Raw genomic sequence first — 14,449 nt, 5'->3', positions numbered from 1 at the left:
TAGGCCTTCCTATTTCTAGTCTTCACGCAAAGAAGAAACTGTAGCCAACCTACCAAAAACCTAAATGTAAAAGACAGACAAGAAATAAAAATTAAAATAAGAAAATGTTAGATAACACCTATCTGATCTTGATGAATATAAATCACCGGGATCTGATGGTTTACATCCCAGAGTTCTGAAAGAGTTGGCAGATGTTATCTCAGAACCATTGTACCATATCTTTCAAAAATTCTGGAACACCGCAGAATTACTTGAGGATTAGAATTAAAGTTGAAATGGTTCCAATCTTCATAAAAGGAAAAAAAAAACAGACCCAGGAAACTACAATCAGCCTAACATCAATACCTGGGAAAATACTGGAAAAGATAATCAAAAAGCAGATCTGCGAACATCTAGAAACCAAGTTATAACTAAAAGCCAGCATGGTTTTGTTAAAAACATAATGCCAAACTAACCTTATTTCATTCTTTGACAAAATGACTAAATTAGTAGATCAGCGAAATGCCGTGGACATAGTATATGTAGACTTCAGCAAGGCATTTGACGAAGTAGACTACAACCTACTTCTAAGTTAGAAAACTGTGGGATAGATAGCATCAGTGGTGGGTTGCTCCCGGTTTTGTCCGGTTCTTCCGAACTGGTAGTAAAAGCGGCGGGAGGCTCTGCCCACCTGCCCTGGACATCATAATGGACGATCTGTGCATGCGCAGAAGCATCTGCGCGCGCGCTCTCCCATTGCGAACCGGTAGTAAAGGTAAGTAGAACCCACCCCTGGATAGCATCACCACCAGATGGATTCGTAACTGTCTGACAAACCGTACTCAACAAGTAGTCCTTAATAGTACTACATCTGCATGGAAAGAAGTAAGCAGTGGGGTACCACAAGGTTCCATTTTAGGACCAGTATTCTTCAATATCTTTATAAATGACTTGGATGAGGGAATAGAAGGGGAACTCATCAAATTTGCAGATGACACTAAGCTGGCAGGAATAGCCAACACCCCAGAAGACCAGCTCAGGATCCAAACAGATCTTGACAAACTTGAACAATAAGCTCTATACAACAACATGAAATTTAATGTGGAGAAAAGCAAGGTTTTACACCTAGGCAGGAAAAACAAAAGGTACAAGTACAGATTAGGTGAACCCTGGTTCAAAAACTAACTATAAGAGGGAGTCCTAGTGGACAATCACTTAAATATGAGCCAGCAGTGTGTGGCAGCAGGCAGAAAAGGTAATACAATGCCTGATTGTATAAACAGGCATAGAAGCAAAACCATGTGAAGTATTAGTACAACTTTATAAAAACTTAGTAGGCCATACCTGGAATCTAGTTGTGGTCACCACATTAGAAAAAATATGTTGAGACTTTGGGAAAAAGTACAAAGAAGAGCAACTGATATGATTAAAGGCCTGGAAACTAAAACAAATGGTTGCAGGATTTGGGTTTGGCTAGTCTAGAAAAAAGAAGGACTGGGGTGACATGATAGCAGTATTCCAGTATTTCCAACGTTGTCAGAAAATGAAGAGGGTCAATTTATTTACCAAAGCACCTGTAGGCAGGACAAGAAACAATAGATGGAAACTAAAGCAACCTGGATATAATGAGAAACTTCTTAATATTGAGGACAATGAACCAGTGGAATGGCTTGCCTTCAGAAGTTGTAGGTGCTTCATCAATGGAGGTTTTTAAGAAGAGACTGGACAGTCACTTGTCTGAAATGGTATAAGGTCTCCTGCTTGAGAGGGTTGGACTAGAAGGTCCAAGGTCCTTTCCAACTCAGATTAGCTGATTCTACTGTAACAATTGTTATGGTTATGCTATTGAAGTAATTTCTAGATTGAATGGAATTTAATTGAAAGGGGACATTTTAGATAATTCAATTAACCTTTTAAAACTGCCATGTCTGTAAAGCACGCGAAAAACAATCAGTTTGGTTGTATTGAATACATAAGAGAAGGTCTTATTTCTGAAAACGTCAATTATGTTCTTTCTAATGCTACAGCATTGTTTAAATGTTAGTTTCCATAATGAGAGCATTAATATTGTAATCTTGAGTGAAACTACAGTTTTTGTTTATTTTGTATCTAGGATACAGCAGACAGCTTCTTGCCATTTGGCTCAGTACAGTTTACTCCAAATCCATCATCTACTTAATACATTAAACTTAAGGAGTTTTCGCAAAGTAGTAAAGAAACTTGAAGAGTTACATCCACAGATTACTAGGTAAGTGTGTTATTCAGAGGTGATATTTGTAAGAATATATTAAGCTGATCTTGGAAGTTCTCATTTATTTTATTTTAGAGAGAATATTTTGGCTGCTTTGGTAGAGATTAAAAAAAGCAAGAGTCGACTTAGCGGTTTGCCCTTAAGCACAATTGTTCAAATGACATCATCTCTCCTGAATAAAAAAATTGCATCTCAATCAGAAAAAAAGTAATCTGAGAAATAAACAAGTGAGTACCTTGAAAATGCATTGAAATGTATGTTTTAGAAATCTGAGTTGTAATGAATTTCTTCCTCTGCTGCATTTTACATTTATATCTTAATACTAAGCATTTTTGGAAATAAATGTCTAATTAATTCAAGTGTTTTTATTACTTAGCATCAGGGCATAAAACTATAGTTTTTCTATATGCTGCTGTTTTTTTGGAATTTTTAATTAAAAGCCAAAGATCTTGAAATTCAAAGATGTGAAATTCATACTAAGTAGCCACCATGCTATGGGAAAATGAGAAGAAAAGAAATAGGAAAAATCAAGCGACAAAACTATTTCAGGCAACAGTAGATATGAAAAGATGTGGGTGTCTTGGTGGATCAAAAACTGAACATGACCCAACTGGGTGGTACAGCTGTAGAAAAAAAACCAATCCTAGTCTGCATCAGGATCAAGAGAAGTCACCTAGACAATTACATCTAGTTCTGGAATATGTATTCTTTAATTAAAATAAATGGAGACAACTAATAAAATATTGTTATTAGTGTCTACTAGGATTAATAGGAAACTTTAATTAGTCACAACATTCCAGAGAGGCACTCAGCCAAGCATGGTCTTCCTAAGAGATGTTTCATTTTTAGTGCTGACAACTTTCTCCTTCGGATGATAGAGAAAGGTATCAGCAATTTATTTGCTATTACTGATAGTGAACATTAGTCACTTAAGTGACTTAAGAAACTGGGCAATGTATATCTTAAAAATAGCAGGGTAAGAGGAATATTGGGAAAAGTGACTATGTAATGTTGAAGTGCCTAATCAAGGAATCTAAAGCTAGATAAAAAGCTCAGAAAAGTTTTAATACAATAAAGGAATATAGTGTAAGAAATGGAAAGATAAAGTAGTTCACCAAGGAAGACTATAGGTCAGAGTTGGCGAAACTTTTTGTTGTTGTGTGCCAAAAGTATGTATGTGTGCGCGTGACAGCATGTGCGCGTGCTGGCACCCATAATGAAATGCGCGCCTGCTTCCGCGCACGACCCTCCCATGCTCCCCTGCGCATGTGCACATCCCTGTGCAAGCGCACATGCACAACCTCTTGCGCCCCGTTTTGGGCCTGGAAATCCTCCTGCACCAAACTTTGCCAGCACCGAGCCTCTGCCAGGGAGGGAGGGAGGGAAGCCTCAGCCTGCTGCTCCTGCTGCCACCAGGGAAGCAGCAGTGCGAGAATCGCTGGAGCGAGGGGGCACGCTTCCCTCCCTCCCCACCCAAGCGGGCTCCTTCTGTGGCCCCAAGCCTCTGCTGGGGAGGGAAGCCCTAGCCCGCTGCTCCTGCCGCTGCTGGGGAAGCAGCAGTGCGAGAATTGCCGGGGTGAGGGGGCATGTTTTCCTCCCTCCCTGCCCGAGCGGGCTTCTTGCGGAGCCATAAGCCTCTCCCGGGGAGGGAGGGAAGTCCCAGCCCGCATGTCCTTGCCACCCCCTCGTCCCTGGTGGTGGCGGTTCTCGCACTGCCACTTCCCTGGCAGTGGCATGATCAGCCGGCGGGGCAGAGAGGGCAGTGGGAGGGTTTCCTTTTGAAATAATGTGTCAAGCCTGAATTTGATTGGGGTGTGGGATTGTTTATATCCTTGGTTACTCTAACATGAATTCAGTTTGACACAGTTTGGAGCTGAAGGGGGGAGAGCTGAGGAGGATGGAGTCTTCAGCCAAAACAACATAGCTAGTCGATGAGTCGGGTACATTCCAACAGCTAGCTAGCCAGAGGAGGAGAGAAGTCACCAAGCAACCAGCTCTCATCCCGGTTGGACAATGTGACAGATTGTTTTGAAAAATTGAGAAACTCTTACTTATACTGAGGTGGAAAGTGTGGGTACTTTCAGTACTGGCTTTCTATCAGTTCATGCCAAGATGATGTATCTAAATAAATTTGTTCTTTGAGGAAATGAAATGCCTTGGAGTTCGATTTGTGATAGGTGCATTACTTGGAACCTGACATAATGCTTGTTTCAAGAGGTCTGCTTTCTTGAGGAGAGAGGAAAGGCAAGCCTCACAGTTACTCTTGACACTTGGCTGGATTCACATGAAGCAGAGAATTCTCTTGCATTGTAACCATGGAGTGAGATTGGATTTACTGGTCTATTTTTTTACTAGTATTTCACATGACAGAATGTTGTGCTCTGTAAGATCAGTGACCAACTAGGCTTTAGGTTAACTCCTAATTTGTTCTGGACAAGGTGTAATCTTTCTGTATTTGTGGTTCTACATTCACTGTTTAAATTTAGTAAAATGGATATAAAAATTATATTAGTGTTTTAGAAGTAAACTATGATATTTAAAATATTTCCCAATAAACGATTATTCAATTTCTTGCAGACATTTGTGAATTTCTGATACATCTTCACAGTTTATAGTCATTTTACTTTATCTCTAAAGAAGCCACATTTGCAGAATTGAAACTATCACTTGAAGAGTATTGAAAACCATGAGCTTTCTGCAGCATTTGAATTTAAATAAGAATAAAACCTAAAAAAAAATTTTTTTTCTTCCTAAAAAAAATTTAGGAAGACCATGAGTTGATAAAAATACTTCTGTTTTCACTGTTTATATTGTAGTTTATAAGAACTAGGAACTGTAAGAAATGACCTAATGTTTAATCCTTGCTTCAAACTCAAAATATTAACTCATTCTTTTTTATCATATGTTATTAACTAAATATTCATAAATACGAATGTTTGATTAAAATGTTTAATTGCAATTTAAATAGTTCTATTGTATATGGTTTATTAATTGAATTAAAACATTTCTTACTGAAGTGATGAATTCCACTTTTTAAAAAATGTATTCATATGAAATAAACTGGTTATTTTCAACAAGTATATGATTTTTTCCCTAACTCATTGGACAAAAGCAGTCAAAATGTAGCATATTTAAATGTATTTCATAGAAGAAGTATTCAGTGTATTTTAGATTTTCAGTTCACAAGTTTAAAAGTTCATTTTGATAAGATCATTTCCAGCTGCTGCTTTTAAGGTAGATCTGTAATAGGGCCTTGTTCAGTTGGGAACTCTGTCAATGAGGGAGCCAAAATAGCATGTATCACTGAGATCTGGCAGGGTCCAAAAGGTGGGTATGCATGGTCATTTCAGAGATAAGCCCAGCTGGTTTCCAGGTATGCATTGCTAGAGATCACAGGACGGGATGATGGTGTAGCAGTTGCCATCTAGGAATCCCTTATGGATTTCAGGTGTGCTGCTCTACAGATCACTGGATGTAAGACCTTTTTCATTAAATTGGGCTTTAGGGAGCAGTTTGGATTGTTGATGTTGAATTCATTTTTCGGTTGATAGTAGAGTTCCCCAGACTTATGGTCTTGGGGGATCTCAAGCTATCTACTTTAGGAATGGAGCTGAGGAGAGTTTATGGCCACAGATCTATCGCAGATCATCCAGAGCCCAACATAGGACAGTGATCATACTCCTAATTGGGTGGCATTATCAAGCATTGGGTATGTGAGCCAATATTGGGGAAACTGAGTATCTCAGCATGGCCAGATCATGCCCTGATTACTATGGAATTCTCTAGCACTGCTGTCCACTGTGGGTATGTTGGACCAATTTGATTGGTCCACCATCCATTGATGGACCCAAATGGGTTTCAGAGGCAACTGGGGTCTGTTCCTGATGGTCTGCTGCATAGTCCATCTGAAGTCCTGGTTGTTGCTTGGAATAGGGTGGCAGTGGAAGCTTTCTCAACCACATCCTCGATTTTTGCTCCAGGGGAGCCAACATACCTCCCTAGTTTGTATGTCTGGTCTGCAGATGGCTGGTTCTGTTCCTTTGAGAATAGAATCTCCTATCACCAACACTCATCTGTCACTTTCCTTTTTTAGAGCGTGCAATCTGGGGTGCTTTTCTGTTTATCCCAGGTGAGTTTGTTGAAGTGACTTTTTTAGGGATATTGGATGATGTCTCTTTTCTAAGTGTTTGCATGTTTTCTTTGAGGGGGAGGTTGTGGGTATTTTCACCTGGGGGAGAAATGGTTGCTCAGTTTTAATGGGGCTGCTTCTGATTGGGTTAGATTGAGCAGCCGGGGTTTGTTAGATGTGTGCTGCTTCTTTCTTTGATTATTGTGTTTCCTTTTATGTGTGACATACCTTCATTTGTCTTCCTCCAAGGGTTTATCAGCAGGGTCAAATCCTCTGGGAGTTATTTGTTCATTATTTGGTTCAATTTGGCCATAGCTTTCTTGCGTAGCTTGGAGTTTGGCTAAGGCTGCCTCTAGATCCCTTGGTTTTTCCTCTAGTAGTTCACATAACTTACATTTAATACATGTGTAATTTGGATGTTCTTTGGGCATAAGCACATACATGGAACATATATTGCATACCGCAATAGTATCAGTCACCTGTTCCATGAGTTTGTTTCTTTTTGCTGGTTCTTTTAAGGATATAAAGTTTTGTATCTTTTTTTTCTTTTTTCCTTTTTTCCTTTTTGTACTTGTTTTTATACCTTGTTATTTATTTTACTTGCTTACTATTATGTTATCTCTTTCTTCCCTATATTTTTTTAAAAAAATTGAGCTCCAGTTCCCTCCTATCTTAATTATTTAAGATTTGCCTTATTTGATTGATCTTTATTAATCCTATTCTTCCTTTATTTCTAATTTTCCACTCTTGTCCTTATTATTTGCCTATTTATTTATCTTTCATTTTCTGTCCTGTATTTATTTTTATTCTCTACCGGGCTCTTCCCTCCCTGCCTATTGAAACTTCAGGCTTAATTTGTTGCCTTCACTTCCCTCCTTTGCTGGTCCGGCCTTTTGTTGTTTTCTCTGCCAGCTCCCTTCTGTCCTTCAGTGCTCTGGTCTTTTCAGCCTCGTCCCCTGTTCTGGTCAGCTCTCTCGGCCGACCATGCAGCTTTCCAGTCAGCTCAGCTCTGCTGTTTGGTCTGCTCCACTCAGCCTTCCACTCAGCTCCACCATCACTTTCCCAGTTGCTCTCTGCGGTACTCTCAGGCTCTAGCTCACACACTGCCCTGTGCTGCTGCTGGCACTCTCTCCTCCCTGGTGCTCTGCTGCTGCTTTTTGCTCTGGAGCCATGTGGCTCCTGTTTGCTGTCTGTCATGCTGGGGATGCTACTTCCACCAGCAAACATGACTGCCTGGATGGTCCTCATTAAGTTTTGTCTCTCTTCCCTTCCCTTCCTCCCTGCTCTGTTCTCTCATTGATAATCCACAGCAAGTTCTCCTCTCCTCTTTTCTCCTCTTCCCTGCTTTGCTCTCTCACCAGCTCGCCTTTTTGTTCTTTGCCCTCTGTCGTCTGGCCTCTCCACCCCACAGCTGATTTTCCTTCCTGCTTCACAGCTGGTCCCACTTGCTCATTGGCTCACCTCTTTATTCTTGGTTGGCTTTGCTGCCTGCAGTCAGTTTGCCTCTCTGCTCACCTCATTCTGATAGGCCTCTGGTCTCTTGGGTTGGCCTTGGGTGCAGTTGGGCTTCTCTCAGGCCTCTCGGGTGCAGCTGGGCTGCTCTCTCTTTTAATTTTTCCAATCTTCCTCTCCTTTTCCTTTCCCCAGTCTTTTTTTCTTTTTCTATGACTTATCTTTCCATCTCCACCTCTCCTCCTACCATTTTATTTTATTTTAGTAGCAAGCAGGTATATACAAAAGTATGAAGGCTATTGCTTAATGCATTGTAAGCCGCCCTGAGTCTCCGGAGAAGGGCAGCATATAAATCAATCAAACAAACAAACAAACAAATAAATAAATTTTTCTGCCCTTGATTTTAGTCCAGTATCTAATCTCTTTCTGTGAAAGGTAGTTGAGAAGATGGCCATGCAGTAGCTTCTGAGAACCTTGGATGAAGTAGATTATCTAGATCCCTTTTAGTTGGATATGAGACAGAAACTTTCTCATCACACTTTTGGATGATCTCTGGCAAGGGCAGGATGAGGGTTGTGCATCCATCCTTGTCCTACTTGATCTACTGTGTCATCTCACCTCATTCCTTCCTAGGAAACTGCAACTTCACTGCAGACTGGCTTTGAATACCATCAGACCATGGCTTCCTTCTGGATTGCCTATAGGGATTGGGATTGAGTGGCACTGTATCGTGGGAGTTCATCTCCCAGGGTCAGTTTCAGTTGGTGATGATTGGGGAGGAGCTCCCTTACCCAGCCTCTACTATGTGAGGTGCCATGGAATTTGTTGCTCTCTATGTTTCTATTCAACATCTATGTGAGGCTCCTGGGTAAGATCACCATGGGGTACGATATTGTCTGCCTTCCTAGGTAGACCACAGGAAATGGACCAGATGAACTGTTTCTACATTACCTTATTATAAAAGTATATTAGCAGAAACTTTAAAGTCTGAAAGTTCAGATCTCCTTTTACAGCCTAATAAACTAGGGCAGATCCTTTTTAAGTTTCTTTCTCTGTCTGTTAAGCAGTTGTGGGATCTCCATCCCTCAACAATTTTATCTGATTATTCCCTAGACAACATCTCTTCTCATGTCTCAAAGTCATTCCCACATATCATTCCAATTATTCCTAATTATTCATTCCTAATTATACATTTCTGTCCAGGTTAATTAAGTGATGCTGTGGGCATCTTATCCCAGTGTCTGGAGTTTCTGAGCCAGGGGTGAAATGCTCCCGGCTCAGACCGGATCGCCCAATCCGGTAGCGATAGCAGCGGGTGGTTCGGAGAGCCGGTAGCAAAAATCCCTGCGCCCACCCCCCACCATGCCCAGCTGAGCCGCACGATCATCAGAGGCTTTTTTTTTTACTTTTAAAAGCATTTTTTTCTACAACTTCTTCTGCAGAAAAAATGCTTTGAAATCCTTCCTTTTTTTTCCTGTTTGCGTCTATATTTATTATTCAAATATATCAGAATGCCTTTCATATATGCTTTGCTTCCATCCCAAACCATTTCCATAGATGTACCCTTATGCATATTTATAATAAAAAATTCTTTCATAAATTTTTTACATTCTTTTACATTTTCCTCATATATAAACAGATTTTCATTTAACCTCCAAGACCTCTTAGATCCCCTTCCATACTCTAATTCCATACAGACTGGACTATGATCTGTTAAAACTCTTGGACAAATCTTCGTCTTCTTCACTCTGGAAAAGAAATCATTTGTAATTAATATAAAATCAATCCTTGAGAAAGATTGATGTCTATCAGAAAAAAAGGTAAAGTCTTTTTCTTTGGGGTTTCTCTCTCGCCAGATATCTCTCAGTTCCATATCCTCCATCATTTCAAAAACCGATTTTGGCAATCTGGCACGCGTTGAAATGTTCTGCAAGAGCCCCTTTTTATCTATTTTAGTGTCCAAAACTCCATTCCAATCACCCAATAAAATACATGATTTATAGTCCCATTTTAATAACTTGGAATGTAAAAGCTTATAAAATTTTTCCTGTTGTTGGTTCGGTGCGTAGACTCCAATTAAAAGTATTTTTTCTCCTTTTATTAAAAGTTCAATTGCTATAAATCTTCCTTGATCATCTGCTTTGATTAATTTGGCAATTAAATCTTTTTTTAGGTATATAACTATACCATTCTCCTTCTCAGGAGCAGATGCAACAAAATATATACCTAACCTTGCATTTATTAAGTATTTTTGATCTTTACTTCTAATATGAGTCTCTTGTAAACAAATTACATCATTTTAAAACTGTTTCAAATAATGAAATATTTTTCTCCTCTTTTGTGGTGAATTTAGGCCGTTAACATTCCAGGTCAAAAATCTAGTTGCCATTCTTGGCCCTCTGAAACACTTGGAGCATCTGCTGGAAATCTCCATGCATTTTACTTTTTGGCCTTGCTCCTCCCACTGCTTCTGTTTTTGTAGTATCTTGAATCATTTGAAGTTGCTGCACTCTTAATTCTTCTTGACCCTTAGCTGCCGCTCGAGTCTGTCTTTGATCCTTAGGTTCTTCTATCTCCAGAGCTTGAACAGTAGTCAAAAATTGTATTAATTCTTTTTGAATAATCAAATCACCCTTTTGGGCCTATGCCAACAATTCTTCTTTCTCCCCCTTTCTTGCCCCCTCTATTTCCGTCTTCCTTCTAGCTTCCTGGGGCTGAGGGCATCCAGCCTTTAATACATTGGTATAGAAATCTCTTGCCTTCCATACTGAATTGAGATGGTATCTTTCTCCTGAATAATTCACCACTAGACCAGTTGGAACTGGTCTAGTGGACCTGGACTTTGGGAGCCCGCCCCCGCTATCTTCGAGCGGTGGTGCGCTCCGACCCTCCAAGTTCTATCCGACCTCCTGGGGGTTTGAGGGATTGGGCCCCTGGGCTTAGGCTGGTTTATTTTAATGCTAGGTCTGTGGTCAATAAAGCTCCCCTCATTCGTGATTTGATTGAGGAGGAAACCGCAGACCTGGCATGCATTACGGAAACCTGGTTGGGCTCAGAGGGGGGTGTCCCACCAGGTTTCCGGGTGCTGCACCAGCCAAGAGCCCAGGGTAGGGGAACGGGGGTGGCGGTGGTTATTAGGGAGGTCCTTAGTCTGCGGGAGGTCACTGCTCCTAAGATTGATGGATGTGAGGCCCTCCTCATGAGGTGGGGCCAGTATGGTCAGTTGGGCTTGTTGATTGCATACCTGTCTCCCAGCTGCATATCAACAGCCCTGCCCGGGCTGCTTGATGCCCTCTCGGGGCTGGTGGTGGAGTTTCCCAGATTTATTGTTCTGGGGGACTTCAATCTGCCGTCCCTGGGTGTGGCATCGGGTGTGGCTCAGGAGTTAATGGCTTCCATGGCAGCTATGGACCTGACTCAGATTATCCAGGGCCCGACTCATGGGGGGGGCACACACCCGATCTGGTTTTTGTCTCGGAGCAGTGGCGAGATGAGTTCGGTGGGGGATCCCCTACTATTTATCCCCTGTCATGGACCGACCATTATCTCCTTCGGCTAGGCTTCCATTACGCCGCCCCTCCTCGCTGGGAGGCGGAACCGACCATCTGGTTCTGCCCCAGGCGCCTGATGGACCCTGAGAGGTTCCAGAAGGAGTTTGGGATGATCCCTCTCTCTCTCTCCCACCCCCCGGCCACAACCTTGGTGGAGGCCTGGGAAGAGGCTGCTACCGGGGCTCTGGACCAGGTCGTTCCTTTGCGGCCTCTGACTCGTCGCAGATCCCGGCCAGCTCCCTGGTTTACCGCGGAGCTCCGGGAGATGAAGCGGCGTAGACGAGGCCTAGAGAGCTGTTGGAGAGCAAGCCGTTCCGAATCCGACCGATTTCAATTAAGGTTGGCTACACGGGCCTACCTGGTGGAGTTGGTGGCGGCAAAGCACCGCTACTTCACCGATGTCATCGCGTCAGCAGAGAATTGCTCGGCTGCCCTGTTCAGGGTGTCCCGCTCCCTCTTAAATCAGAGGGTGAGGAAAGATCCTTTACAGGGACGAGCCGAGGAGTTTGGTCAGCACCTGTCGGACAAAATCGCTCGGATTCAGTACGGCTTGGACTCTGACTGGACACAGTCAGACGGGGGTGAGACAGCGGGTCCTGTGTTTTGGGAAGAGTTCGATTCTGTTACCCCAGAGGAAGTGGATAGGATCATGGGGAAGCTGAGTGCGACCACCTGTGTGTTGGACCCGTGTCCCTCCTGGCTGGTTTATTCGGCCCGGGAGGAGACACGAGGCTGGATCCAGGCGGTGATAGCGGCTTCTTTGAAGAAGGGAAACTTCCCGACCGCCTTGAAGGAGGTGGTGGTGAGGCCCCTCCTCAAGAAGCCGGCCTTGGACCCAGCTGTATTAAATCATTTTCATCCAGTCTCCAACCTTCGCTTTTTAGCGAAGGTTGTTGAGAATGTGGTTGCACGTCAGCTCCCGCTGGTCCTGGATGAAGCGGATTACCTCAACCCGTACCAATCGGGTTTCAGGCCCGGGTACAGCACGGAGACGGCATTGGTCGCACTGGTGGATGATCTCTGGAGGGCCCAGGATAAAGGTCATTCCTCTGTTCTGGTCCTTCTGGATCTTTCGGCGGCATTTGATACCGTCGACCACAGTATCTTGCTGTGTCGCCTCGAGGGGTTGGGAGTGGGAGGCACTGTTTTACGGTGGTTCTCCTCCTACCTCTCGGGTTGAACGCAAGCAGTGTTGGCGGGGGGGCAGAGATCAACCTTGAGGCCCCTCACCTGTGGGGTGCCTCAGGGGTCGGTTCTCTCGCCTCTCCTGTTCAACATCTATATGAAACCGCTAAGGGAGATCATCCGTGGTTTTGGGGTGAGGTATCATCAGTACGCTGATGATACTCAGCTTTATATTTCCACCCCGAACCAACCCAGTGATGCCCTCGATGTGATGGCCCGGTGCCTGGAAGCGGTACAGGTCTGGATGGGTAGAAACAAATTGCAACTCAACCCGGCCAAGACCGAGTGGCTGTGGGTACCGGCATCTCGGTTCAGGGGAGAGGTGCCATCGCTGACTATAGGGGGTGAAGTTTTGCCTCCTGTAGACAGGGTGCGCAACTTGGGCGTCCTTCTGGATTCACGGTTGAGCTTAGAAGACCAGATAACGACCATGACCAGGGGGGCATTCGCCCAGATATGTCTGGTGCGCCAGTTGTGTCCCTACTTGGACCGAGATGCCCTATGCACAGTTACACATGCGCTGGTCACCTCACGGATTGACTACTGCAATGCTCTCTACATGGGGCTGCCCTTGAGGACCACTCGGAGGCTTCAGCTGGTGCAGAATGCAGCCGCGTGGGTTGTGATGGGAGAATCCCGATACTCCCATGTTACACCCCTCCTGCGCGGTTTGCATTGGCTACCGGTTGCCCTCCGGGTGAGATTCAAGGTACTGGTGTTGACCTATAAAGCCCTACATGGCTTAGGACCAGGATATTTGGCGGATCACCTACAGCCAGCAACAACATCCCATCGCCCGGTTCGCGCCCATAGAGAGGGCCTACTCAGGGTGCCGTCGGCTAGACAGTGGCAGCTGGCGGCCCCCTGGGGTAGAGCCTTCTCGGTTGGGGCGCCCACCCTCTGGAATCAACTCCCCTTGGAGCTCCAACTAGGGCCTGACCTTCGCACCTTCCGCTGGGAATTAAAAACTTGGCTTTTCAAATCCCTTGACCTGGTCTGATGATGGGGTTTTAAGGGTTTTAATGGGTTAATTTTAAATTTTTTAGATTTTAGTCTTTATTTTTATTGTGGCTTGTGTTTTATTGTTGTGAGCTGCCCTGAGTCCATTGTGAGATAGGGCGGCATATAAGCCGAATAAAATAAATAAATAAATAAATAACTTCGCATCTATACTGTATCTGACGGTATCTCAGTTCTTCCACCAGAAAGGCATAATCCTTTCTGTCTCTCAACAGTTTGGGGGGAATTTCTTTCAGTGCCCCTGCACTTGAAGTTTATTTTTAAAAGTGACTTGTAGGATTTCATTGCGTAATCTCCTTGTTGTAAAATAAACTACAATGTCTCTTGGTAGATGTTTCTGTCTGGCCACCCATGAATTGACATGATAAATTTTGTCAATCTGCCATTCAAAATTTGCTTTTTGATCTTCCATTATCTGTGCAAATGCTTCTGAAAAGATCTCTCTCAAATTCTCTTGCTTATTTTCCTTGTGGCCTTTTATTCTCAGAGCAAATTCCATGTCTCTATATTGTATCATTATCACATCCGCCTCTGCTCTTTCCATCTTGTCCTGGACCTCCCCCATTTTATTTTCCAAGTTCTCATTAGACTGCTTAATTTCTTCCACTTTATCATCTATTGCTTCAATGTGTCCTGCCAATCCTTGTACTGCCATAATAATATATTCTCTAATTTCTTGGTTTCGTTTTTGAATAGTCTCTTTGATCTGAGCTATTTCTTCAGCAACTTCTCGAGTTTGCTCCTGAAACATTGAAGCAATTTTTTTTTCTGTAACAGAGGCTTCTGTTTTGAGGGCTTCCTGCAACATTTAAAATGTTAATATTGTTGGTTCCGTTGGAACAGAGAGAGATTGCAATCTGGACGTTTGAGCTGGCGAAGTCC

At 43.2% G+C, this 14,449-nt stretch overlaps 1 protein-coding gene across 2 annotated transcripts in view; it reads left to right on the top strand.

Annotated features, from left to right (window-relative positions):
• The window catches only part of RBM44 (RNA binding motif protein 44), a 118,721-nt gene extending 115,973 nt beyond the window's left edge, over nucleotides 1–2,748 (top strand). The window contains exons 6-7 of one of the 2 annotated variants that reach the window (XR_015732081.1): nucleotides 2,093–2,227; nucleotides 2,306–2,389. Coding sequence is in view for 1 of the 2 variants with exons in the window: in XM_087885692.1 (XP_087741818.1) it covers nucleotides 2,093–2,158 (66 nt within the window). In the remaining variant the exon portion in view is untranslated. Of the gene's footprint in view, nucleotides 1–2,092 lie in introns of both variants that reach the window. The other variant, XM_087885692.1, reaches the window with a different exon arrangement.
• Nucleotides 2,749–14,449: the final 11,701 nt, after the last annotated feature.

Source organism: Pantherophis guttatus, chromosome 1 (assembly GCF_059756535.1).
Source record: "Pantherophis guttatus breed Tessera chromosome 1, ASM5975653v1, whole genome shotgun sequence".
NCBI classification, from domain to species: domain Eukaryota; kingdom Metazoa; phylum Chordata; class Lepidosauria; order Squamata; family Colubridae; genus Pantherophis; species Pantherophis guttatus.
This window is presented reverse-complemented; position numbering and strand designations above follow the sequence as displayed.